At 43.2% G+C, this 27,357-nt stretch overlaps 1 protein-coding gene across 1 annotated transcript in view; it reads left to right on the top strand.

The window, feature by feature from the left end:
• The first annotated feature begins 1,905 nt into the window (after positions 1 to 1,905).
• Positions 1,906 to 27,357, top strand: part of PIP4K2A (phosphatidylinositol-5-phosphate 4-kinase type 2 alpha) — a 178,211-nt gene continuing 152,759 nt past the window's right edge. The window contains exon 1 of the mRNA XM_061126188.1: positions 1,906 to 2,223. Coding sequence (XP_060982171.1) covers positions 2,080 to 2,223 — 144 coding nt within the window. The 5' untranslated portion in view covers positions 1,906 to 2,079. The remainder of the gene's footprint in view (positions 2,224 to 27,357) is intronic.

Raw genomic sequence — 27,357 nt, 5'->3', positions numbered from 1 at the left:
GAATAAAAGGACTTTAGGGCAACCCTTATGTTGAAGGAATAGTCAAAGAAAAAAGGAGCAAGTGAAGGCGACCACATGACCTGTCACTTCCTACCCCATGAGGCTCATCAAGCTCCTTAAGGGATGGGGTCTGTCATCCTTTCTTTCCCTGAAAGCAGGTTACGAGAGTGCATAGTGGAAACTGCTATACTTGAGAGGAGTAATAATGACAGTAGACATTAATGACATATAATGACTCTCCAAGTGGGCTGAGTAAGGTAAGTGCCTAGGACAGTATGATAACTAGGGAAGATGCAGGGACAGTGGGTTTTTAGACATGCTTGGAATGGCAGCTTCCTGAGATGGGTCATTAAGAAGGGTTAAATTTAGGTATATGTGGATGAAGACAATGAAAATATTTCTTGGAAGGTGGTGGTGTTCAATCCCTCAGTTGTGTCCAATTCTTTGCGACCCAATGGACTGCAGCAAGCCAGTCTTACCTGTCCTTCACCATCTCCCCGAGATTGCTCAAACTCATGTCCATTGAGTCAGTGACGCCATCTTGTCCTCTGTTGCCTCCTTCTCCTCCTGCCTTCTGTCTTTCCCAGGATCAGGGTCTTTTCTAATGGGTTGACTCTTCGCATCAGGTGGCCAAAGTGTTGGAGCTTCAGCATCAGTCCTTCTAATGAATATTCAGGACTGATTTCCTTTAGGATTGACTGGTTTGATCTCCTTACAGTCCAAGGGACTGTCAAGGGTCTTCTCCAACACCACAGTTCAAAAGCATCAATTCTTCCACACAAAGCCTTCTTTATGGTCCAACTCTCACATCCATACGTGACTACTGGAAAAACCATAGCTTTGACTAGACAGACCTTTTTCAGAAAAGTAATGTCTCTGCTTTTTAATGTGCCGTCCAGGTTGGTCCTAGCCTTTCTTCCAAGGAGCAAGTGTCTTAATTTCATGGCTGCAGTCACCAAATGCAGTGATTTTGGAGCCCAAGAAAGTAAAGTCCGTCACTGTTTCCATTGTTTCCCCACCTATTTGCCATGAAGTGATGGGGCCGGATGCCATGATCTCAGTTTTTTGAATGAGTGGAATGGATAAAAGGAAGGGGTATAGGAAACAGTGCAGAGGATTTGAGGTCGAAGGTGAAATTCAGGGTGTGATTCTCCTGGTCAGACTCAGGGCTCTGGATGAGGAATGCTGGGTCCTGTCTAAGAGACGGTGTTAGTGGTGCTGGGAATGACAGCGCAGCAGCTTAGACGGGAGTCCCGCTTCTGCAGGCTTGTGGGAAGGCCCAAGTTCGGGGTCCAAAAGGCCCGATGGGTAAAGGCACAGGAGGATCAATAAGGTCACTGCAGGGCCACTTTGGGAGGCGGCCAACGCTGTGCTCTCTCCCTCGGTGCTAGGGAAGCCCTGGTCTCCACAGCGTTCCAGGTCTCATTAGCTTTCCCCATTCCCGGCACGGGTCAGCGGCGCTGCACGGAGCCTCATTTCTTCGCCTGACAACCGCCTCTGGGGTGCTCCTGTCCTCTGATCTCCCCACTCTCCCCACCCTTTCCCCTTTTCTCCAGGACTCCGCGCGGGAGTCCTCACGCTCCCCGCGTCGCACGCCCACCCCGCGGCCTCCTCGGCCCGCGGGGAGCTACCGCCCCGAGCTCGCCTGCTCCCCCGGGGCTGCCGGGCCGCTGCTGCCGAGCCGGAGCGCGAGGGCGCAGCTTAACGGTCCCGCGGCCGCGCCCCGCCTGGCGGCGCCGCAGCTGCTGCCCGCGCACCCGCCCCCTGCGTCATGACGCCGGCGCCCAACGCGGAAGCCGCTCGCGGCGCGCCTGGTCCAGCCGCGGGCTGAGCGCCGAGCCGCGGGCGGGCGGGCGCGGGAGCCGAGCCGGGGCGCGAGCCGAGCGCAGCCTTCTTCGCCAGCCGGGCCGAGCGGGCACCGCGGGCTGAGCGGGACGAGCGCACCGGCGGGCGGAGCGGGGACACGGCGCGCCCGGGCCGCCGCCGAAGGGGATGCGGCTGCCTCCCCGGGCCGGCGTGTAGAGAGGGCGGGTCCCCGGCCTCGGGAGCGCGGCGGTGGAGGGGACAGAGGCGGCGGCCATGGCGACCCCCAGCAACCTGGGGTCCTCCGTCCTGGCGAGCAAGACCAAGACCAAGAAGAAGCACTTCGTCGCGCAGAAAGTGAAGCTCTTTCGGGCCAGCGATCCGCTGCTCAGCGTCCTGATGTGGGGGGTAAACCACTCGGTAAGGGCTCGGGCTGCGGCGCGCAGTCCCTTTCCTCCTCCTCTTCCTCCTCGCTCCCCTCCTCCTCTCGCTGCAGCTGCTGCGGGGCGGGGAGCCCGAGCCGGGCCCCGGCCCTCCGGCTACTAGCCCTCCGGGACTGCCCGTTCGCCGCGGCGCTTGGGTGCCCCCAGCCCCGCGCGCTTCGCGCCCTCCCCTCGGGGCCGCCCGGGCGCGCCTCCGGGATCCCCTTGGGACCCTAGGGCCGGATGCGGGACGCGAGGGTCCAATTTGCATTTGAGCTCTGCGGCGAGTACCGGTATCGCTCCGTCCGTCCGCTCTCCGGCCGATCTGTCCCCGCAGCCCGGGAACTGGGAAGTTTGTGTGAGGCACGACTCCGCCGGGGCTGTCACCCCCGGCGGCGGGGGCTTCTGGGGCCAGAGTGCAGGCGATCCCTTCCTCTGCGGGGGCGGCCCGGTCCTCCGCTGTCGGGCAGGTGTACCTGTCCGAGGCTGGGAGTGTCTGGATCCTCCCGGCACGAGGGACGGGGGCGAGAATACTGGAGATCGCGGAGCTTTGGGCAGCGGCTTAATGCTTAGGTCCTTTCCCCCCACCTTTAAAGGAGATATTGTTGGAGACAAGGAATCTTTCTGGCAAAGAAAACGGCAATGTAAATATGGCACTGGCGTTTAGCATCTTTTCCTACTCCCCTCCTGTCTCGCCCTGCCTCTGTGCCTGCTGAAGAGCTGCTTGGCGGGGCGTCTTGCTCCGCACATCTCCTCCCCCACTTTGGGGAGCCAGGCCGAAGTCGCCGCCTGCGGAAGGGCGGCCTGGGGATGACCGCAGGAGAAGGGTCTCGGCGGGCGCGGTGGAAGGCGGTCTTGAGTTGACCGCACCGGTTTGGGAGGTTTATTTCAAAAGCTGGAGGAGACGGCCTGGGAAGGTTGGCTTGGAAAGGTTAGCCTAACACACAAGCCAAGGTGCTGAAGATGCGCGGCTGCGGTCTATGCGGACTGCGGTCTGAGGGTCCCAAATAACCTCCTGCTGATCTTAACAGCGAGAAACTCTTGCAGTTTTAATCACCTTAGGATCCAGAAACCCGATAGGAGCTGTTGGCTGAGCCGTGAAAGTTTAAATGAGCCAGTGAATTTTGACCATGACCTCCCCACTGCAGTCAATCGGCGTCTGGGGATAAGTGTATGTAAGCTTGTCTTCCGTACTTTTGATTTCGATGGATGTCTATGGGCCCTTTACACCATAATAGAAATGACGAAAAACGATGCTGGCCTTTTAAAAGAACATTCTCAATGTAATGAACTTAGTTGAAGTGGTTCAAAAACATCGTATTTGTATTTTTCTTCCCCTAGCTGAGCTGGGGAAAAGGTGAAACTGTATTAGAATTGATTGATTGTGTTTGCAAAGAGTGACTGTTTTTGAGAAGGTGGAGACATGATTATTTCTATCAAGCCTAATGCCTGATCCACTGAAGTTCATTTTAACTTCCTCACAACTTCTTTAGCCGGCTTTTGCAACAGCAGACACTAGGACATCATCCTCCACCCCCCCCCCCCCCCCAATTTTATTACAGTAAATAAAATGTTATTTTTCCTATGTAATACATGTACAGTTCAGAGTTGTTTTAAATTTGTTAAGCTTTTTAAAATTATGTTGTTGTTAGTTGCTTTATTTTAAAAAATGTTAGTTCTGTATGTATGGATACTTTTATCTCCTTTGAAGTGCTGGTGTTTTGATCAGGAGAGTGTTTGTGTCTGATGGTTTAACTTACTGAACTAGTAGCGATAACATGCCACTGAAAGAGCCTGTTCTCTGGGAATTTAGTCCAACTCCAGTTTACTTTAGGAAACTTGTAATTGTGTGTGTGTTACTGTAACCACTTCTGTTGGTACTTTGTATTTTTGAATTGCTACATTTGTTTTAGAATTTCTTGCTAATTGGAAATGTTTTGAAACTATGTAAAGTATGTAAAAATAATGTGTGATTTGTAGATAGTGCATTTTCTTTTGCTTTCAAGAAAGTTTGCAAGTCTAAGTGTAGTCATCCAGACAAGTCAAGTTTCCGTAGTATGAAATATAACCATGTTATTCATTCAACAAATATATATCATCAGGCATTTTATGGTAGTTTCTGTGCAAAAGACTGATAAAAATGCTCCTCGTGTTTTTGTTCAGATATCTTTTTTTTTTTTTTTTTTTTTTGAGGGCTTCTGAGTTGACATAAGAAAGGTCTGTTTCACAGCCTTCTTTTTAAAAATGTTTCTTTTTTTTTTTTTTTTTAAAGAAAGGAAGTGTATATAAAGATGAAATCTAAGCACTCAGATGCCATGTGTTTCTGGTTGATTTCATTTTAGGTAACAAAGTCTTAGATAAATGTTTTCATATGACCTTGTATGCACCAAATTCTACAGTATAGTATGAGAATAAATTTGTCAGTTGTATTGTGTATGAATGGAGACTTTTGGGAAAGCCTAGCGGAGCAGGAAGAGATCATTCAAATCAGTCCTTCTCTATATTTCTTCTTTTTTTTTAAATATAATTTTATTCATTTATTTTATTTTATTTTTGGCTGTGCTGAGTCTTCATTGCTTTGTGCGGGCTTTCTCTAGTTGTGTTGAGTGGGAGTTACTCTTCATTGGGGTGAGTGGGCTGCTCATTGTAGTGGCTTCTCATCTCATAGAGCACAGACTTGAGGCACTCGGGCTCAGTAGTTCCAGCTTGTACGCCCTAGAGCACTGGCTCAGTGGTTGTGGTACATGGGTTTAGTTGCTCCTGGCATCTGGAATCTTCCCGGACTAGTGATCAAACCCATGTCCCCTCATTGGCAGGTGGTTTCTTATCCACTGCACCACCAGGGAAGTCCCCTTCTGTACATTTATAATGTGATCAAAATTAGTGGGAAAAGATGTCAAGAAGATTGCAATTTCTTGCTTTTACAATTTGTATTTGGAGCACTAAAGGGGAAACTATTACTCTGTAGTCATCTGCTACATTGAGAATCTACATTATAGGCATCTTATAATGTTGGGAATCATCTGCATACCACAGTAAAATGCTCATTGGATCTGTGTTCGCATTCTTTTTCTAACTCTGTTGACCTTGGGCCTATTAACTATTTTTGCGTAGATATTTGTTCTGTGTGAAGTAAGGTTATTGAACTGGATAATTTCCAACTTTTCCCCCTAACTTCAGGATTCAACTACTTTTACAGTCAGTTAGGTTCCTAACATTGAGTTAGGGTCCCCAGACTAGAAAGAGTAATAATACACGACGAAAGAATAATGATAGAGTTGGACTACTATAGAAAGAGTAATGATACATAACAATAGTTACATGACTATTATAACCTTGCAAATGCAACCACTCTCAGGGAATTTTCAAGGCCATGGCTAGAAGCTAGGAAATCTGTGGTGACGGCAAGAGATGTGTGAACTAAGAGTTTGTGGGATTGATTGTAGTTGGACTGCATTGCAGTCTGTTATGTCCAAGTCTATTTGATCGAAATGTAGAAACTTGAAATTAAGGTGGAAAATTTCAAGTCCATTGTGGTGCTAATTATCAGTGACAAGAATAAGCTTGACTTTATGTGGTTAATTTGATATGTTACTGCTTTCTGACTTAGAATACCCATCAGTGAATGGACCACTGCCAATTTTTATTTTAAGTATTTTAAGTGGAGAATATAATCGAATACATAAAGGAAAAGACGACTTAAGAAGGCAATTTTGTCTTGTTACATTTGGAATTAAACTAAAAATGATCAGGCAGTTAGCTTCTTACAATATTTTTAATAGTGTGTGGAACATATAGAATGATAGGAGCCAGGGCTTGTTTTAAATAGGTATTCTAAAAGATTTTTATGGGAGTGAAATAGCTTTTTAGAAATGAGTATTTAAAAGCCATTTAAATATCTACAGGAAGAGCTTTTGGACAGAAAAAGTTTAGAGGATGTAAAACTTGCTTAAAACAAATGCAGTGTTTAGAAGTAATCAACATTAATGTTAATGTTTGGGGTTTTTTTCCTTTTTTTCTTTTTTCTTTTTCGGTTGAAAGCCATGGAAATGTGGATGAAAACAGGCCAAATTCTGAAATATTAGAAGGGTTTTGGAAATCACAGTGGAAGGATGAGTTGGTAAGCAAACCAGGAGAGCAGGGCTAGGCTGGGCATTGTGAATGATTGGAGCCAGTACTTGGGTACTCTTGGGACTTTTCTGTCTGTTTTGGTTTTGTTCTTGCTCAAAGCTGTCAGGTTTCCTCCATGAGCAGAGAACTAATGCTTCTGGAATCTCACTGTTTGTAATCTTCCCCTCCCCGCAAAGGGGTTTTCTCTCTCTGATTCTGTTAATAAAAATCCCATGGAAGGATTCTGACTGGTCCAGCTTCCGTCAGTGGTGGCATTTCTTGGATCGAGCAGTTGTGAAAAGGTGACAGCTCTTGTTCATTGGGGTTGAGGAAGAACAGTTCCCCAAAGAACGGGCAGGCAGCATCAGGCAGCTGCCCATCCCAGTACTAGAGCTGAGGGATCGTCTTGGTGCCCAGGCACCATGTTTTGTGTGTTTTGGCAAATACGCCGTTTTCTGAGCTGAGCATTGTAGCCTTTGTTATGTTCTCATCAAGATCCTAGACTTGCAATGATATTGGAGAAATAGTGATGCCTTTTAGGTTCATGGGTTTCTATTTGGGCACCAAAGAAGATAAAAGAAGGAAACTAGCGTTTAAAAGTGAAGTGAATAACTGTGAAATGTTGACTAAATTGAATGGAATGAGGCAATTAAATGAAAACCATAACAAGTTAGACAATAGGTGAAACCCAGTGAATGGAACCCAAATAACCATTCAGTGAAGAACTAGTCTCAGACAATTGTTTTTCCCCCTTCCCTTTACTTTATAGAGAAAAGAATAATGCCAGGCACATACATGCAAATGTATTATTAGGGAAATATTTTTATACCCGCTAAAACTTGGGATTATATCCTGAGAACAGAATACATTTTCTTCTCCATTTATTGACTACCTTAGAGTGAACTTGAGTATTCAGAATGATGCTCTTGGCAAGACAGTGATCTCCTCTTTCTATGACAGGATTGTCTGCTATGTTTTTGCTACAGCAAGAATTGTAATAAACAAACAAAACCTACCTTATGTTGATTAGAAAATGTGGTCAACCAGAGTGGTTAATTCTGCCAACATACCTTTGGAAGTACAAATTTTGGAATTTAAGGGAATTGGGACAATTTGGCCAAATGTCTTGTGCTCAGACAGATTAGGTTCAAATCCTGCCTCAGTTTACTCATTCTTACGATGGAGATGATGATGGCTATCTCACAGGATTATTTGGGGTCAAGTAAGATAATGTATTTGAAGCCAAGCACTATAATTGGCACATGATAAGAATTCAGTAATTGTACCTTAAAAATGAACAAATTCAAATGCCGTTAGGCCGGTAGCATATTAATCAGCATTAGACAAGTACCTCTCAAAAATTTGTTGTGTGTTTGAATCATCTGAGGACATTTAAAAACTGCCTCCTAGCTTATTTCCCCATATATACTTTTATTCACCTTTCAGTTTGTGTGTGTGTGTGTGCGCGTGCGCGCGCCATGGACCGTCCCACCCCCCACCCCCACCCCCAACCATAGCAGTCAAATGAAGGCTGTGGATCCCTTCTCAGAATAATGTTTTTGAACAAACGAATGAAAATGGATAGGGTACATCCTACCCTTCACAGATCTGCTGAATTCTATCCATGGACCACTTCAGGGGTTTGGAGAACCCAGTTAAGAACCATTCCATTAGTAAGTTGAGGGTGCTGTGGGGTGGGAAGCCAGGAGAGCATGCAGCAGGTAGGAAGAATCGTACATGGTGGGAACAGGCAAGTGTGAATGAATTCCCTGCTGAGATCATAGTGCTAGGAGGTGGTGGGATTCAGCCCTATACACTTCACCACCATGGAGATGTGCTGCTGGGCCGGGGCCAGAACTTACTAATTTCTTGCCCTCTTTAGTGATCTTTTCTTTCCTTCTTTAGCCTTAAAGGCTTTGACTAGGTATTGGCTATTCATAAGGTGGAAAACAATTTTTCTTTTACAGAAAGTCATTACTTATATTCGAAGCATCTAAGAAGAGAGCATATGGAAAATTTATTCATGAAAAATCTTACAGGAAGTTTTAAAACAGGTTTCCCTATCAAGTGCTCCAGAGCCACCTATGGGTGGTGGCCACTGAGTTGGAGAAAGACTTTTTTTTTGGCCATCGTTGTCTCACTTTGTATTGGACAATGCTCCCTACTCTGGGGCGCCCCTTCTTGGCACCATCATTTTTTTTTTTCTTGTTTTCCTTCACTCCTTAGGTGCCTCATGGGCACCTCTCCCCCTCAGTCTCTCCATGTTGAGATGCCCCAGGACTCTGTTCAGTGTCTGCTTCTAGATCTTCAGAATGTGTTTCATCTGTATGACCTTATTTAGTCCTGTGACTTCCCATGCTGATAACTGAGAAGCGTGTATCTTCCCTTCTGACCGCCCTGCCAGTTCCATATTCAGTGTCTTATTCGATGTCTTCACTTGAATACCTAATGGGCACTTCAGATGCGTCCCCACCAGGGCCCTTGGTTTCCTCCCCCTGCCCTGTCCTACCTGCCCTGATCCAGTTTCTTCCTCGTCTCAGTCAATAGACACCATCTACCCAAGTGCTCAAGCCCCAAACCCAGGAACCAACCTCGATCCTTCTCTTTGCCTCACCCCCCCCTCACGACTCCCATCTCCGAGTCCTGACTCTGCACACTTCTCTCTCCCCAGATGAATCCTCTTCCTCTAGAACACACAGGAGGCTTCAGGTCTGCCTGTGGTCACCCTGCCCTGTCTCAATCCAGTTCTCAACAGCGGTGGCAGGTCACTCATCTTTCTGAGACGTCAACGATGTCCTGTCACTTCTTCACTGAAAACCTTCCAGAGGCTGCCCTATGCACATTTAACTGGATCACTTGGCTGTATACCTGAAACTTACAAAACATTATAAAGCAGTTATACTTCAATAAAAAATAAAAACAAACTTGAAGAGGAAAAGAAAACTGAACACTTTTCAAGTGGCTTGGAGGTCTTACCTGCCTTGCCCCAGCTTTCCCCTATGCCTTCTCCCTTCTGGCCACACTGGTCTTTTTCTTTCCTTAAAAAAACCAAGCTCAGAGCAGCCCCCCTGCCCCCCCGCCGCTCCCCCCCCCCACCCCCCCACCGCTCCCCCCCCCCCCCCCCCCCCAGCTTCCACACTGTGTTTCTTCTTCGTCTGGAATGTTTTTCCTTGGGTCTCTGAATGGCGGGCCCCTGCTCCTCATTTTACTTTCTCAGCTAAAGGCTTGCCTTCTCCTAGGGCCTCTGTGACCTCATCTAGAGAAGTCTCTCTGTTCTCACACGGCTCTTAGTCTTTCCGTGACACTTGACACTGTGGGAAATGGAGTTATTTACGTGTTTATTATTTCTCTCCCCCAACTGGACTGTGAAGCTGTTAACATCAGTTCTCCAACAGCTGAAACTTGGTCTTGTCACTGCTCCCTCCCCGCATCCAGAACGGTGCTTGTATGTAGTAGGCGCCCAGTAAGTACTGTGGAATGAAGAGTGGAGCCACTGAGTGTTCCACAGGGGTATCAGAAGCCCTTCCGCATTGGATTTTCATCAGCACACAAGCTCTGTTTTTGCTAGGACTGAGCAGAGTGTTTAGAGCAGTTTGCTGAGTGGGTTGAGCAATGCCTGGGGGAGTGGGGGAGGCCTGCCTGCAAGCTGGTGATAAGAGATGTGGGGTAACCACAAGCTGATGACAAATCAAGGAGCCTGTGTCCACAGCTGCCAGGGAGAACTTTGCCTTGTGAATATGGTGGAGAAGGTTCCGAGTCAACAGCCTCTCTCCCAGAACGTCACCAAGTCAACTGTGTTGAAGACTACGGAAGCATTGCTGAGCAGTCTGAGACCCTGATGTGTAGAAGAGTGCACTGCAGGGTCATGTCTGGTCTAACCCATGTGGTGGGAGTCTGTTAATGCAGGAGTCCCCAGCCTCCAGGATCGTTAATAATGCCTGGTGATCTGAGGTGGAGCTAATATAATAATAATAGAAATAAAGTGCACAATAAATGTAATATGCTTGAATCATCCTGAAACCACCCCCTTGCCCCCCATCCTGCCTCACCTCATGGAAAAAAGTATCTTCAACAAAACCAATCCCTGGTCCCAAAAACCTTGGGGGCTATTTTGTTAATGTCTTCCGGTATGCCTCTAAAAGATCTTGCATTCAGAAGCATGCCAACCGTATGTGAAACTGAAGACTCTACAAACGTTATGGAATCAGTGATGATCCCTGTGCCTCGGATCTTTTTGGGTATCTTTCTACAGTGTTACGTTTCTGCTGGTTCTTCGTCATGGTGCCCGCTTCCCATGTTTGCTTGGTAATTGTCGCCACGAGCTGCTCATTTCCTGTGGACAACATTTGGGGAGGATTTTTGAGTCTTAGGGTGAAAGTGTGTCCCTCTAATGAGGATCGTTTCTTGTTGCCAGGTGGCTAGGAGCACTCCGGACCAAGGCCATTTTAAACTAAACTCAGAGGTTGGGATTTTTTGGACTTGCTGGTGATATATGTTTGGGCTGTAGTCCCATGGGGGTAGAATGGGTTTATTGTGGGATCACCTTTCCCCTGAGGCTGTAACCCTTTTGGATCCTGGCCTTATGGAGAGAGGATTTCCTGTTAGATCCCCACTTTGGGTGGGCTCTAGGCGCTGACTTCTGTTTCTCTTCACCCATGGGACCATGAAAGCCTTCAGAGTGCAGTGGCTCCCATGGGAGCTGACAGCTCTCGCATCCTATGTTCACTCAGATTTTGGCAAGATAACTCCTGCCTCCTCAGCGCTTTGATGCCTTTAAGATGTTTTAAAAATATATTTTATTCAGAATGTTTAGTTGTTTTCAGTGGCAGATAGTTCCACCTTATCAGCAGATATGGAAATCAGCATCAAAGTTTCTGAAGAGAGGGAAGGACAGGGTACAAGCGAGGGTGAAGTCTGAGACCCCAGGGTGCTTGGGTGCTGCTCTGTCCACCCCAGGGGTCAGTCAACGAGGAACTCAGTGCCACCAGAGGAGACCCTGAGAAAGTCATTGCTGTCCTCCAGGTACGAGGCAGCCAGAGTCTGAACCAGGGCAGTTCCCTGGTGGGCGAGAGAGGGTGTCTTCAGAGATGTTTGGGAGGTTGACTTGGCTGGATTTGGTAACTGCGTGAGGGAATGGATAGGAAGGCACTGAGGGTGACCCCGGGTTTTCTAGTTTGGGTACCTAAATCATTCTCTTCCATTCATTCTCCATTACATTAATGGTTACTTTTGGGCTATTAGCCAAAAAGAATCCATATCATCTGCACTTAGATTGCTCTTTTGTAGAAATGATTATATTTGCAATTTTGATGTTTACATAAACCTTTACAGTTTATAGGTAAATCTAGTATTTGACAGATAATTCAGCATTTGACATCTTCAATCTAAATAAATTCTACCTCCACAACTAGGAGATGTGGTTTCATGGTCTACTTTTAACTAATATGTACTCCATTTTGTAAAAAGTGTCACTTTAATATCTAAAGTTCTTCTACTAATAACGTGTAATTGGTCTAGGGTACTTTTTTTTTTTTCTTTTGAGGTGTTTTCTTTAAGGCCTTAGAGGAAGAAGTATGAAAAAGACAGGTTTTTTGCTTGTAAGGAGTTCATAGGCCTACTGGGAAGATAGGCATGTAATTATGTAAACAAGGTGCTAAATTGGTGAATTAATAAAACTGCCTTCAAAGTTCATTTGGTTGTAAATGACAGTCACACAAATCAGCTTAGCTAGAGGAAAAAACAGGGAGGGGTGATGGGGTAGCTCCTGGAACCACAGGGCCCTGAGAGCCACACATAGACAAGGATCCAAAGTGTCTGCTTCCTCACTTTCTCTCAAATCTTTGCAAGACTTTTCCTGAATCTTTTCTCTAACAACATTGTCTTTTCTCAGCTGCTTTGTACAAGCCTACCCCACACAGCAGCTATGCTTATTTGCCCCCAGGTGCAAGTCCATTCAGATGGCATTTAGTCACCCTGCACCTAATTTCAGATTTCTTAACAGTGAAAAAAAGGGGGAGTGACAAAGAAGAGAGTCAGTGACCATCGGAGCAGCTGGCTGGGGTCTCCCACGGCACAGGTTTGGCACCTAGATGGAGGGACAGTGACAATTCTCAAACCTTGGAGTCTTTCTGGGTGCACCTCTCCCCGGTTGTGTGCACAGAGCTACAGATGACAAAGGCTTCATAAACTACCCTGGGAGAGTTAGTGCTACTGGAGTTGGATTTTGAAAACTGTATTGGAGTTCTCCTGGTAAAGAGGCTGTAGAGGACAGTTACAGGCAGACTAAGAAGGGTGTTGCTGCTGTTGTTTAGTCTAAGTCGTGTCTGACTGCTTGCGACCCCGTGGATGAGGCTCCTCTCTTCATGGGATTCTCCAGGCAAGAATACTGAGGTGAGTTGCTATTCCCCTCTCCAGGGGATCTTCCTGACCCAGGGATCGAATCGGGATCTCCTATATTGCAGGCACATTCTTTACTGTCTGAGAAGCGTGTACAAGAGCATAAAGCGCCTGTGTCATTTTAGGGACCTGCTGAACCTTTCTTCAGGTGCTGTTATGCTTCCCATCATCTAGTTTTACAGTTTTGTTTCCATTTTCTCGCATGCATTCCTGTTTAAATTCCTTACTGTTTGCATTGATTCTTTTGAGCTTGGTTATATTCAGATCCTGCCTGCAAGTTGCTGGACACCCTAACAATCAGAGCTTAGTGCTGTTTGTAATCGTAAAAACATAGTTTGTTTTTGTTTCCACCTGCACATTGAGGAAAGCATTATGTATTGTACTAATGGACCCAAGATGAGAGGCCTGATGGCACTGCCATCACGTAACCTGCACAGAGATGCCCGCGTGGGAGGGGTGGTACTGCTGCCCGCATGCCCTCGCAGCCAAGGGCTGCAGCAGTCAGAGCCAGGCTCACTTTTTGTAATTTGCCTGCACAGAAAAAGCTCATCTTCTGATGTACACAGAGGTGGCCTGTGTGCCAGCAGCCTCCCTGCTTTTCTCAGGTCAGGCATCCCAAATTTCATGTCGAATTCCTAAGGAATTCCTGGAGGAAGCCTTCAGGTGGTGATTAGGCTGGACAGAAGAAAAGAAACCAGGGCTTCCTTTACAGATTTAAATCTACCCCAGAAAAGGCACAATTACGCAGGCTTTTCTGCTGGGTGCAAGCTTGCATTATGCAAATTAGTTTGCACAAGTTGGGCCGATGGGGAGTGATGACCTTTGAGGCAGAAATTGGTCTGTACCCAGTTGTTCTTTGGGCACATTACTGTTTAATGCCTCCAGGTAACAGGATGCAAAAATACCTGACAGGACCAAAGGCAGCAGGCCAGAGACACTCTGTCCCCTGGTCCTTGCTCTTTGCTTGAGGCGGGTGGCCAGATCCTTGGCCTTGGAAGAATGAATTTCATGGTTCTGTCCGGTTTTCGTGCATTTGGTTCTAGTCTGTATAGACTCAGTGGTTCCTTACATTCTTTCCACCACGTGATCGTCACAATTGACTTTTTAAAGATAAAGTCCTTTCTGTATTTCATAGAAATTAAGCACTTCTGAAGATGGGCATGAAAGGCTTTTAGCAGTTTATTTTTTTAAACGTTCTACAGGTTTTGAGTGGCCTGCCTAAAATCCGTATTTAGTGTGTAAATAGAATCTAAAGCTTTTCAGGAATGCATCTATCAAAGTATAAATAGAAACATTTGTCCTTATAGTTTATCTTGCATACCTGCATGCCCAGATTGGAATCCCCCTACTCCCAAACACAAACACCATCATTGTCATTGTTTCATTTCCGGGGATAACCAGGTGTGGATGGTGTTGGAAGCCTTGCAGACTAAGTTATTCCTAGTCTTAAAAAACTTGAAGACACTGATCCAAATAAGCAGAAACTCAATTTCTTTACTGTTGAATTTTCCTGAGTAATTCTCCTCCAGCCCCACCACATTTCCCCCGCTGTCTGTCACAGTCCCGGGTATCTGGGGTGTTCATGCATCTTTCACAAATCTGCCCTGACTCCTGAAGTTTCCATGCTCCCAAATGACTGGTTCTACTGTGCTGCTAATCAGCTTTATCTTTTCTAAAATATGCTCTAGCTTTTTTTCTGTGCCCAGGAGCCTGAGAAGAAACTTTCTTTCCAACTGACCCCCTCCCTCATAGAACCAAGACCCCAGGCTTTTACTCCATTAGGAATTGAAATATGTTTCCCCATCAAAACAGCCAGTCAGCCACCTTCCAAATGAATGCTTGGAACATTGAAACTCAACCCATTCGTAAAGTAGATTCTGCTTGCACACGGCTGAAAAGTTCAAATGCTCTGGCATAGAAAAAACTGTTCAGAACAATTATGATAAATCCAGATGGCACTTTTTTTTTTTTTCTTGAGTACCTTGAGCCAAAGTAGGAGGACAGGAGAAAATTTAAGAGACATTTTAAATGAAGAATATAAGTTAGGATAAGCTAGTATATGCATTTGACTTATTCACTTTTCTTTTGTAATTTTAGCATCAGATATTCACAAATTTAAAACATGTCAGTAAAGATTTGATCCAGTAAATAGGCCATAGTGAATATTTTTATTTTGTGTTATATAGAACTCTTTTTTCCTTATGTCTGTTTAGGTGAACTAGAGTTGTTCATGGTTTCAGTGGAACTTAAATTCTAATAAGAGGAGAGATGTGTGTATGTATGTATATTTGTGTATGTATGGTATGTCTTCTGTTTGAAAAATACTGACAAATATGGTGAAGAATTAACATGATCATTTTATCCAAAAGCAATCATTATATATCTTTTTGAAAAATCTCTTTGAGATTATACTGTCTATATATTTTCTCATATCACTGTGTTCTTCACAGTGACAATTTTTAATGACTGCCTAATGAAGTTTTAATAGTCTATACATTGGTTCCAGTTCTTTACTACCATAAATAATGCTGCAGTCAACATCTCTTTATATAAAACTTCTTCCTATATTGGATGATCTCCTTAGATTCCCCTTTGAGGGAGTTGATGAGAGGGTATGAATATATTAAAGCTCTTGGTCCATTTTGCCAGGGTGCTTCCTGCGAAGCCTGCCCTAGTTTATAGTCCCAGCAATGTGGGTGAGAGCCCTTTCCCACATCTCCTACTCTGAGTATTTCTAAGTTGAGCAGAAAAAGACTAGAGTAAAATGATACAATTTTCTTTATATATGTCTTTTTAAGAGGATGCTTTAAACTCATTTCAAACTCTGTTTAGAGGAGTTTTGTTGTTGTTGTTCAGCTGCTAAGTCGTGTCGGACTCTTTGCAACCCGTGGACTGTATTCGTGTCAGACTTGACCTATGGGTGATTCAAATGCATCTGTTCAGAAGGTGTCATGGATGTCCACCGGAGTCCACAATCTGTATGTGTGTGTGTGTGACCCGTCTGTAGTCCTGTCATTGGCTCACAGCTTGGGTCTGTGTGCATCCGCTCTGCTCTGCCCCACCTCATCTGATGTAAACATATCAGTCACCTGTGCTGATCTTCCAGCCAACCTGCCACCTGGCCAGGCCTGAGAGGGAAGGTTGAAGCTTCACTTGGTTTAAATTGTGAGCGTCCAGCTCCCTTCTGTTTAGATAACTGGGATTTAGAAAGGAGAAATCGAGGTAGTTTTTCCTTTCAGCAGAAGTGAGTGAGTATACTGTGTATTTTCATAACATAATAAAATTCCCTGTTTTATTTAATTAACTCTTTTACACAATAGAAAAACTAACATTTCCCTTTTACTGAAGGAGAATTCCTGAGAACATTGAAGAAAGCTGAAGAAACAAAGGCAGAACTCTTAGAAAGAAAGAAAAGCTTCAAAGCCAGAGCCACCCAGATCACCGTGATTTCCACTTCATGTGGATGTGTTTTATTGTGACAGTAGCAACTACAGTTGCCAATTTTCGGGCAGCCTAAATTACTATTTCAGATGGATGCAGGCTTTGAAATTAGCCCCTGGAGAATACATTTGTTTAAAAATTGAGCCTTAATTGAATTTTTTTAAAGCTTGAATTAAATAGAAAATTAAGGGCTTTTTATGAGAGATGGTAATATATATTTAACTTGAGTGATCAATTACCTAAGAGAAATATTTCTATCCTATTACTATTTTAAAATATTAAATGCTTGACACAAAAAGGAGAAGATATTCTATCTTATTAAAGAAGTCTCTTTAATTCATGTGTTAGGGGTCACAAACTATTCTGAATAGGCTTTGGGATGTGTGTTGAATGAGAACCTAGTCAGTATGACTTCAGTTAAATAAACAATATCAATTTTTCATTAATTCAAAATGAGAACTTTTAGAATTATGAATATAAAATTTTTTATACCCCTTCTGTTCTAAAGAGAATACATTGTTTCCTCATGTGAAAAGTTTCTGTAAGAGTTCAAAAAAGTTTTAGTGCACAGTAATATTTTGAATGGAATTGTTATCTTCCACTTAGCCAGAATGGCCAAAAATACTATTGTAAAACAAATTCATTCCCATTTCTGAATCTCCAAAGCAAAAGACCAGTTAAGAATTCATTTCAACTTGGTTATTTATAAGAAGAAAAAACTTTTCTGATGGTATGTAGAATAGTCCTAAATAACAACTTAAAAGCTAGAAATATTTACTTGAAACTATTGGATACACTAACTGAGAAGACATCTAGCCTATGTTTCCTTTAAAAAAAAAAAAAACAAGACAAAGATCTTTCATAGTAAGACACAAACTGGAAATAATATGACTATTCATTAGTGTGAAACTTGGGCTAAATGAAGTAAGATGTATCTGCATATTGAAATATGTTGTAACTGTTAAACATATTTATGGAGATGAATGAAGTGCTATAGAGAAGTGCATATTGAGTAAGAAAGTAGCCAGTGAGTTTTAAAAATATTCAGTTCAGTTCAGTAGCTCAGCTGTGTCTGACTCTTTGCGACCCCATGAACACATGAGCATACCAGGCCTTCCTGTCCATCACCAACTCCCGGAGTTTACCCAAACTCATGTCCATTGAGTTGGTGACGCCATCCAACCATCTCATCCTCTGTTGTCCCTCTCTTCTCCCACCCGCAATCTTTCCCAGCATCAGGGTCTTTTCAAAAGAGTCAGCTCTTTGCATCAGGTGGCCAAAGTATTGGAGTTTCAGCTTCAACGTCAATCCTTCCAATGAACACCCAGGACTGATCTCCTTTAGGATGGACTGGTTGGATCTCCTTGCAGTCCAAGGGACTCTCAAGAGTCTTCTCCAACACCACAGTTCAAAAGCATCAATTTGGCGCTCAGCTTTCCTTATAGTCCAGCTCTCACATCCATATATGACTACTGGAAAAACCATAGCCTTGACTAGATGGACCTTTGTTGACAAAGTAATGTCTCTGCTTTTTAATATGCTGTCTAGGTTGGTCATAACTTTCCTTCCAAGGAGTAAGCATCTTTTAGTTTTATGGCTGGAATCACTATCTGCAGTGATTTTGGAGCCCCCAAAAATAAAGTCAGACACTGTTTCCACTGTTTCCCCATCTATTTGCCATGAAGTGATGGGACTGGATGCCATGATCTTAGTTTTCTGAATGTTGAGCTTTAAGCCAACTTTTTCACTCTGCTCTTTCACTTTCATCAAGAGGCTCTTTAGTCCTTCTTCACTTTCTGCCATAAGGGTGGTGTCATCTGCATGTCTGAGGTTATTGCTATTTCTTCCGGCAATCTTGATTCCAGCTTGTGCTTCTTTCAGCCCAGCCTTTCTCATGATGTACTCTGCATGTAAGTTAAATAAACAGGGTGACAATACACAGCCTTGACATAATCCTTTCCCAATTTGGAACCAGTCTGTTGTTCCATGTCCTAACTAACAGTTCTAACTGTTGCTTCCTGACCTGCATATAGACTTCTCAGGAGGCAGGTCAGGTGGTCTGGTATTCCCATCTCTGTCAGAATTTTCCGCAGTTTATTGTGATCCACACAGTCAAAGGCTTTGGCATAGTCAATAAAGCAGAAATAGATGTTTTTCCGGAACTCTCTTGCTTTTTCGATGATCTAGCGGATGTTGGCAATTTGATCTCTGGCTCCTCTGCCTTTTCTAAAACCAGCTTGTACATCTGGAAGTTCACAGTTCACATATTGCTGAAACCTGGCTTGGAGAATTTTGAGCATTACTTTACTAGCATGTGAGGTGAGTGCAATTGGGCGATAGTTTGAGCATTCTTTGGCATTGCCTTTCTTTGAGATTGGAATGAAAACTGACCTTTTCCAGTCCTGTGGCCACTGCTGAGTTTTCCAAATTTGCTGGCATATTGAGTGCAGCACTTTCACAGCCTCATCTTTCAGGATTTGAAATAGCTCAACTGGAATTCCATCACCTCCACTAGCTTTGTTCGTAGGGATGCTTCCTAAGGCCTACTTGACTTCACATTCCAGGATGTCTGGCTCTAGGTGAGTGATCACACCATCGTGGTTATCTGGGTCATGAAGACCTTTTTTGTACAGTTCTTCTGTGTATTCTTGCCACCTCTTCTTAATATCTTCTGCTTCTGTTAGGTCCCTACCCTTTCTGTCCTTTTCTTTTTTTTAACTTTTTTAGCCACATTGCCCAGCATGTTTGATCTTAGTTCCCCTACCTTGGATTGAATTTAATCTTTTTGTGTCTGTGATTACTTATATCTTTTTATAGCTTGATTTTCTCACCCCCTCCATGCATTGCAATGCTTTCGTGGTTGGGAAAACCAGACTTGTACTAAGGTGTGATGGGTGGAAAAAAAAGTTTTACATCTTGAATTTGATAAGGCAGAAATAACTTGTAAATTTTTGTTTATGAAATATATATACTTCCTTGATACAAGAGATTGTTTTCTTTGGGTAGCCATCTCAGGAAATCCTTTGATTAAAGGCATTACTGACTATATTGAAGAAATGATTAAATAAATAATCATTCTAAAAGTTGTTACTTTTTGTGAACTTAGAATAAACAAAGATAATCTGGGATGGTTACCACATATTTAATAGGTGTCCAAATTTTTATTCTGGATCACATCAGTGAAAAAAATCTGAGCACATGCCCTCCATATTTGAATTTTTATTTATACATTTCATATGTGTACTACTGCATCATTTTATGTTTTATAATATGCAGATGTTTTAAAAGGTTGCACTAAAGATAAAATAAATTTTAACAGATAAGAACTTGCTCCAGTTAAAAATAACATTAACATGTTGTGTTTTTTTTTTAATGAAGGTACTATGGATGAATTTATATTATTGTTTTTAAAAATCTTGGTGAATACTTTGCAGTAAAGCAATTTGAAAGTCTGTTCCTACATTCAACTTATTTTGCTGTTTGTTTTTAAAACTTAGAATAGCTGAAAAAAGAAAAAAAATGTTACTTTACAAATGTTTATTGATCCAAATGGATGAAAAACATTATTGAAGAATTTTATTATCTAGTGATTTTCATTTTCAAACCATCTACCAGCTATGCAAGAGTTTCGGTTAAAATCTATCTGATAAATTTCTATGTTCATAGGTATTAGAGTTTACATTAATAAAGATGGGGGAGTTCAAAATAAAAAACCTCTTCATATTTATTGAAAATGTTATGAGAGTTTGGAAAGTATTTCTAAGTTTTCTGTAGATACAGAAACACATCTCTTTTCAAAATGTGTTCTCCACAGCATGTTTGTTTCTTTCCAAAAGGCAGCTATTTTCTTGCACTAGTTAAAAAAACCTCATCTTTACCTTGAAGGGATTGATTTAGTAACCTCACTAATAAAGAAAAATCTGCCAGCCCACTTGTGATCATAGAATAGGGCAATAAATTTAAACAGATTCTTCTATGTATTTTGCCATACAGTAACTATAACACCTCTATTTTGTACAAAATATTTTTATGGTCACTCTTCACCTCAGTGCTTAAAGGTTTGTGTGGTTTTTTTTTAACAAAACCACAAAGATGACATCCTACTGTAAATAAACCAAATGCTTAACACAGGGCCCTCTAACATGAAAACCCAAATGAGGGTGCTGATGTTGATATAAGATGCATTTCTTTCCTTTTAAGGTAAAAAGAACCATAAACTGATGCTCTGGTCTTTTTTTTTCCTTGCACCAGTAGGTTGTCTGCTCACTCCTCCCCCATACACATGCCTTAGGAGAGTCTTAGAGTCCCTTATGTGAATGAAGGAATGGAGGGGACTCCAGATTTACTTCTCTTTCATTAGATTCTTTTCATTTCTTAGATTCCATCTCAAAAATCATAAAATGTTAGAACCAGATAGAACTTGTGACTTTTTTCCCCCTAGTGACAAGGAATTTAGTCTTGACTCCAGTTCTGAAATGCTTTCAGGAGCTCTTCCTTTCCAGTAATTATTAGAAATGTGACAAAGAAAGCTCACTCATTTCTGAGACATTACAGATGTGCTGCTTTGAAGTGTGTTCTCAAGCCACTTACAAAAGCCCTGTGGGTCCACTGTTTGCTGAGAACTAGGTTTCCCTTCTGTCAGGAGCTCACAACTGAAAACACAGGAAATAGCATCCAACAGTCGAAGTCATGGACAAGCCCCCTCATCCTTTGTAGCACTGAGTGGGGCACACATCAGTAAGGAACAGTTCTACGTCCCAGGTGGCACTCGTGGTAAAGAACCTGCCTGCCAATGCAGAAGGCATAAGAGGTGTGGGTTCAATCCCTGGGTCAGGAAGATGCCCTGGAGAAGGAATGGCAACCCACTCCAGTATTCTTGCCTGGAGAATCCCATGGACAGAGGAGCCTGGTGCTACTATCCATAGGGCTGCAAAGAGTTGGACATGACTGAAGCAGCTTAGCATACACTATACTGTATTAGACTACTTGTATTTTGCACAGATGATGGTGTAGGGACTTATATTTGATGATGAAAAGAAAAGTAAGGAGTAAAAAAAATTTAAAAACTCAGTATCCAAAAAGTTCTGTAAGTCCTTCTGGAGGAAATAAAAGCCCAGCACCCTCTTTCTCCTGTGACGATGCATCTACACAGAAATACACTGAGACAGAAATCAGTCCTCCTGAGAAGGAAGAGAACGTGCGAGAGAATAAGAAGAAACTTGGGGTGAGGAGAACAGGACTTCCCCGCTGGTGCAGTGGTTAAGAATCTGCCTGCCAACACAGGGAACATGGGTTCGATCCCTGGTCTAGGAAGATCCCTCATGCCACGAGGCAGCTAAGCCTGTGCACCACAACTGCTGAGCCCATGTACCTAAAACCTGGACTTAGATTCAGTGAAAGAATCACTTAAGGATTTGTCCATATGTCTGTCTACAACCCCCTCCCTGCTTCTCCTTTCTGGGCAAGGTTTTCCTTCTAGGAGAGTTCACAAGGCTGGGCTTGCTGGAACCCTTCCAGGGGCTGCTGAGGTGGGCACCGCTGAGCTCGGGGTCTGCAACGAAGAGTAGCCCCCCAGCTCGCCGCAACCAAAGAAAGTCCACGTGCAGCAACAAAGACAAACATAGCCAAAAATAAATAAATAAAAATATTTTTAAAAATCCTATTGAAAAAAGAAGAAAAAGAAACCTTGGGTTCTGTCATATACAGATGTGAAGAAAAAAGTGACGGATCTAGAAAAGCACTCCCGGTTTTTGACTTCTGAGCTCCCAGGAAACAGTGCAGGAGGGAAGATGACAAGGACGCAGGAGGGCACGAGCTTCATGTCACCGGGCTGAGGGCAGGTTGGCCAGAAGACCTCTGGGATAGGCGGAATCAGAGCCACCGTCCTGAATGCTGCTAGTGAACAGTGTCGTGGGCAGTGTGGACAGCTGCTGTGACCTGGGCACGCACACAGAGCACCTTTCGTGGTGGTCACAGGGGAATGCCTGTGTGTGTTTCATCTGAGGGATCGGTGACATTGCAGACCAGTTGGCTTGTTGACATTTCTAGGTGTGTGAAAGGGGAAGGGCTCTGGGTGGAGAGACCTGAAGCACGTTGGGGAGGGAAGGGGGAAGGAAGGACCCGGAGCTCAGGGGGGTCCCTGTCCCAGCAGTCCCCGGAAAGGTTCCTGCAAGCCCAGCTTTGTGAACTCTCCTAGAAGGAAAACCTTGCCCAGAAAGGAGAAGAGGGTGGGCTGTAGACAGATATATACATGAATCCTCAAGTGATTCCTTTCTTGAATCTAAGTCTTGATTGTAATTGATTATTTGGAGATGTATGATAAATTATAACAAAACCAGATCTTTTGCTCTGGATTCCGGGTACGCACATATGTAAGGAACTGAATGGAAATAGGAATAATGCCTCAGCTTTTGTGAGTAAAACACTTCATGCTTTTGGAGACTGTGCAGTTTTCCCATCATATGCCAGCCGTACAACAGAAAGTGTATATATAAGTAAATGCTATAAGGTGGTTTTTAACTTTGCTCATGATATTTGAGACTGTGTATAGGTTGATTTGGTGCAGTCCTTCATCTTAAGTATGTACAGAATCCTTTTCCCTATTGATAGCACATTTTAACTCTTTTGTGTTATGTGATCAACTTCAAATTTTTCTATTCAAATTGCTTCCTTAATGTAGTCAGAAAATTTTCTTAAGAATATTTCATATTATTTTAATTTTGGTGGGCCCATTTACTCATCTCTAATAGGATATGAACTGTATTCATTTTCAAATTTAAAATATTAAAATGGTATAAACCTACTCATTACCACACTGACCTTTATTCATGGATTAAAACCGAAAGAAGAGCTGCTGGCGCTTCAATTATTGATTGGCTCTTTAGGATAACTGCCAGGAAGAAAACAGTCCTTTTTTACACCTGTTAATATCACTTTTCAAGTCTCTGAAAGGAACCCAGGAGTTCAGTGTCCTCTCCCTCCATTCCTTTGTGGGGTTTGATTAAGATATAAAACTATGTATAAAATAGATAACTAATAAGAACATATTGGGGACTCTACTTAATGCTCTGTGGTGACCTGAATGTGAAGGAAGTCCAAAAGGGAGTTACATGCATGTGTGTATGTATGTGTGTGTATATATATATATGAAAGTGAAAGTCACTCAGTCGTATTTGACTCTCTGCAGCCCCATGGACTATAGCCCACCAGGCTCCTCTCTCCCTGGAATTCTCCAGGCAAGAATACTGGAGTGGGTAGCCATTCCCTTTTCCAGGGGATCTTCCTGACTCAGGGATCGAACCCGCACCTCCCACATTGCAGGCAGATTCTTTACCATCTGAGCCACCAGGGAAGCCCATGTATATGTGTGTGTATGTGTATGGCTGATTCATTTTGCTGTACATAGAAACTAACACGATATTGTAAGGTAACTATACTCCAATAAAAATTAATGCTCAAAAAAAGATGTAATACTTGGAGCTGATTAGATTTCCTGCAGTAGATAAAAACAACTGTCTAGGAGTTCAAGTTGTCCAAGGATGATGCAGTCAGCTGCCTGGGAAATAATGAGTTTCTTATTCCTGAAATTCTCTGACTCTCTGCTAGGTCAGCACATTTCAAAGTTTTATCCATGGTGCTAGACAAGACGCGTAAACATTCACACCCAGAGCAACTCCCACAGGCAGACCGGACTTGGGCAGCCTTCCTGATCCCCTAGTTCTAAGCCTACCTCTCGTCCCTCGGTCAAGAATGAGGCAGAGAGATACAATGGTCTTGAGTCTACTTACGATCATATATAAAAAGTAATTTATTACAAAACCATGTTACAAAATTCTTGTTGGTGTCAGATGACCAAGAACACAGTTGCTGACTGAGTACTGACAAGTTACCAACGTTGGAGCTGACAATGGCTACGCAAGGTCTGTCTTTATCCAGGAGTGCCAGCCCCAGGTGGGTGATAGGATTAGGTAGCTTTTAACTTTCTTTTTTCTTTTTCATTAAAGTATAGTTGATTTACATTATTACATTAGTTTCAGGTGTACAACATAGTGACTCAATATTTTTCAAGATTATACTCCATTTCAAGTTAATATATAAAACATTGGCTCTATTCCCTGTTCCCTAACAATCTGTCCTTGTGTCTAATTTTATATATTGTTGTTTGTACAACTTTTAGCTTTCTTGACCCTGGGGCTTCAATTCTGTGTCATGACCAAAAATTCACAAGGAAAATTTTATTTTAATGACTCACTTGTCTTCTGAAATTTATTACAGTTGACATTATGATTCAGAGACATAGACTGATGTCCTCACCCATTCCGCCTGTGTACCTGTGTAGCAGTAAATACTTGACCCAATATTAAGAATAAAATCACTGGGTAAATAAAAGAAGGTCAATTGAAAGATAGGCACAGATACTTTGTTAAACCCCTCTTAAAAATTACAGACATAAAATCTCTTATGCTATGTAATTATACACTTTTCATTTTCATTCTACATCATTTAACACTCTCAAATGAAAGCAGAACCTTAAGAATCAAAATCCTTTGGAAAATGTAAACCTTAGTATTCCAGAAAAAAACATACCCATGGCTGATCTGCCATAGTTGACATGAAATGACAAGATTGTCACCAGTAATGAGGGCTTTTTTCTTGGCATCTGTCACACAAGCATGAAAGTAATCCATCCTAACCCAGTGTTTTACTAGGCTGGACACTTGCCGAAACAGCCGACAATACGAGCCGTCAAGCAGCTGTATATGTTGGGCTAAAAAGAAACAGCTGCAAGCAAGATGGGTGTAAGAAATGCTCAAAGGACCCACCAGAGCACAACTTGAAATGATTTGGCTGGGTGGTGAAATGCTGGGAAACAGCAGTAATAGACTGGGCTTTTTCTCAGACGTTTTCCAAAACTTGAGGGTACTTTATAAGTGGTCCCTCTGCCATCTGCCTAAGGCATCATAACAGTTTTCAGCAGGTGTCTCTGCTTCCACGGATGATGCCCCAGTGACTCTGGTGTCTGTGGACCAGGGAGCTCATTGATAACAGGAGCTTGAGCTGATAGCATGTATTGGGAGGGAGCTTCCAGTTTTCTGATAGCTATAAACGGTGTTTCACTAATATAGTTTCCTTTTGAGGTAAGAAGTACCTTTAAAGGGATAAGGAGAGCTGGTAGATATATATAAACATATATACATATATATGATTATAATATATATTATTGTAAGCATATGCACACAAAAGAGTATAATGACACAAGCAAGTATCGTTCAAAGAATAATCGTAAACACACTGGATGTGAGCTGGGGCAGGAGGGTAGGCACAGAGAGAGACACTTTAAAAGTTTTTAAAATAGTCTTTGATTCCATTTATACGAGGTACCTAGAGTAGTCAAATTCATAGTCAGAAAGTACATCAGTAGATGCCAGGAGCCAGGCATGGGAGTGTGGGGGGAGGGAAAATGGGGACATAGTGTTTAATTTACAAGGAAAAAAAAAAAAGTTTTTCAACAACTTTGTCTGGCAGAAGATGTGAAGGGTCTAGCTGTGAGAGATGGAACAGGGGCGGGACAAAGGATATTAGTGTTAAGACCACATATGTTGATGCTGTTTTTTAATAAAAGAAGACCCGGTCTGTGCTATCTTTGAGATGGCCTGAATGTACATTTTGAGATTAAGCATTTACAGATAGGAAAACAGCAGACTAATGGGCAAAATGAAGCAAAAGATGATCTGCCCCAGATCTGAAACTGAAGGAAGGAGTGGGCCAGCCAGTCTGCTACCGCGTGCGTGTACAGAAAATGGTAAAGTAGTGCATTTAGAACCACCACAAAGAAAGAGTCTACACTATACAAAGCAAGTTACTGGGCTCCACGCTTGTAGTTCAGGATCATTCAGACTATTTCTCGTGGGTGTTTGGCTAATGTGCTGCCTGATGTAGCTGATGACAGCCAGGAAACACGGGGTGGTTCTAGGACAGTTATAAATACTTGAAGATCTTATGCTTTGAACCATAAGCATGCTTACGTGTGTGTGCGTGTGCACTGTTTGGTAGAGGGCTACAGAGAACTGGAAAGGGTTAAGAGGAATAACTAAAAGACATTCCAAGCCAGGAGAAAAAATTAAAAAGTACTCTTCAGTCTGGAAAGACAAAGCTGTGCTTGCAAACCTAAACAAAAACCTAGGCTCAACTGACTTCTTTCCCAGCCCCTGCAGAAATGAACAAAACTTTACTTGTTGATACGTGAGGAAGGTTTGTGATAAAAGAAAATAACCTCTGTTTTAACATTTACGAAGCAGCTGTACCTCTGTCACTGGTTTGACCTTTGCACAGCCCTGAGAGGTGAGGGCATGGGTCATCATTCATGTCTGATGGTTGAGAAAACAGCCCAGAGAGCCAGTTGGCTGAGTGGACACTATTGGGGTGAGTCAGGAGCAAACCCGGCTCTGACTCAGGCCCCAGGCACTGGTCCCACCTCTGTGTTTGAAAAAACTCAGTGTCAATATGCTCCCTGTGTGAAGTCTGTCTCTTCAATGACTTAAAATGGGACAGCAAACTCTAGGCAATGAAGTACAAGTGTAAAACGTGACTTGTATTAAGATCCTAAAGGAAAGCCTTGACTGTAGTGGTATTAGCAGCACTTTGGAAAGTCCAGGGCATAGACAGTGACCTGTCATCTCTTAGCTCCCCTGGTGAGAAGCTGGGGACTGAATAGGATAAGGTTACTGACTTGTTCCAATATAAAGTCTCATTTTTATTTGTACTGTACTATCATGTAAAATAAACTTCCCCTCCCCACCCCTTCCCCTGCCTTAATATCAGAGATGGCCTTTGCTAGGCAAAAAAAAAAAAAAGCTGAAGGATCCAAAAGATCAGTCTTGTGTGAAAAAAGGACCACAGGTAACAGGGGAGATGATGAGATGCTGCGTGTTTCCTGGGGCGGGGGTGATGCCGGTGTTTTCAGAGGCAGATCATGCATATTTAAAGATTATCAGACCATCTGTGCCTCTTCAGATGCCTGGTGAGAGGACCAAGTGTTCCGAGCAAGGGTTAATGTGGTCCATTGACCCCAGTGAACATCAAGTTAGAGTCGTCCCTCCCTGAATAAAGACTAAGAGCCAAATTCAAGTATGAGGAGTTTGCAAATTAGGCTTAACATCAGAGCAGATACTCTTAGCATCTTAGA

This window comes from Dama dama, chromosome 23, assembly GCF_033118175.1.
Source record: "Dama dama isolate Ldn47 chromosome 23, ASM3311817v1, whole genome shotgun sequence".
Lineage (NCBI taxonomy): Eukaryota > Metazoa > Chordata > Mammalia > Artiodactyla > Cervidae > Dama > Dama dama.
The sequence above is the reverse complement of the archived record's forward strand: the minus strand, read 5'-3'. Positions and strand labels throughout refer to the sequence as shown.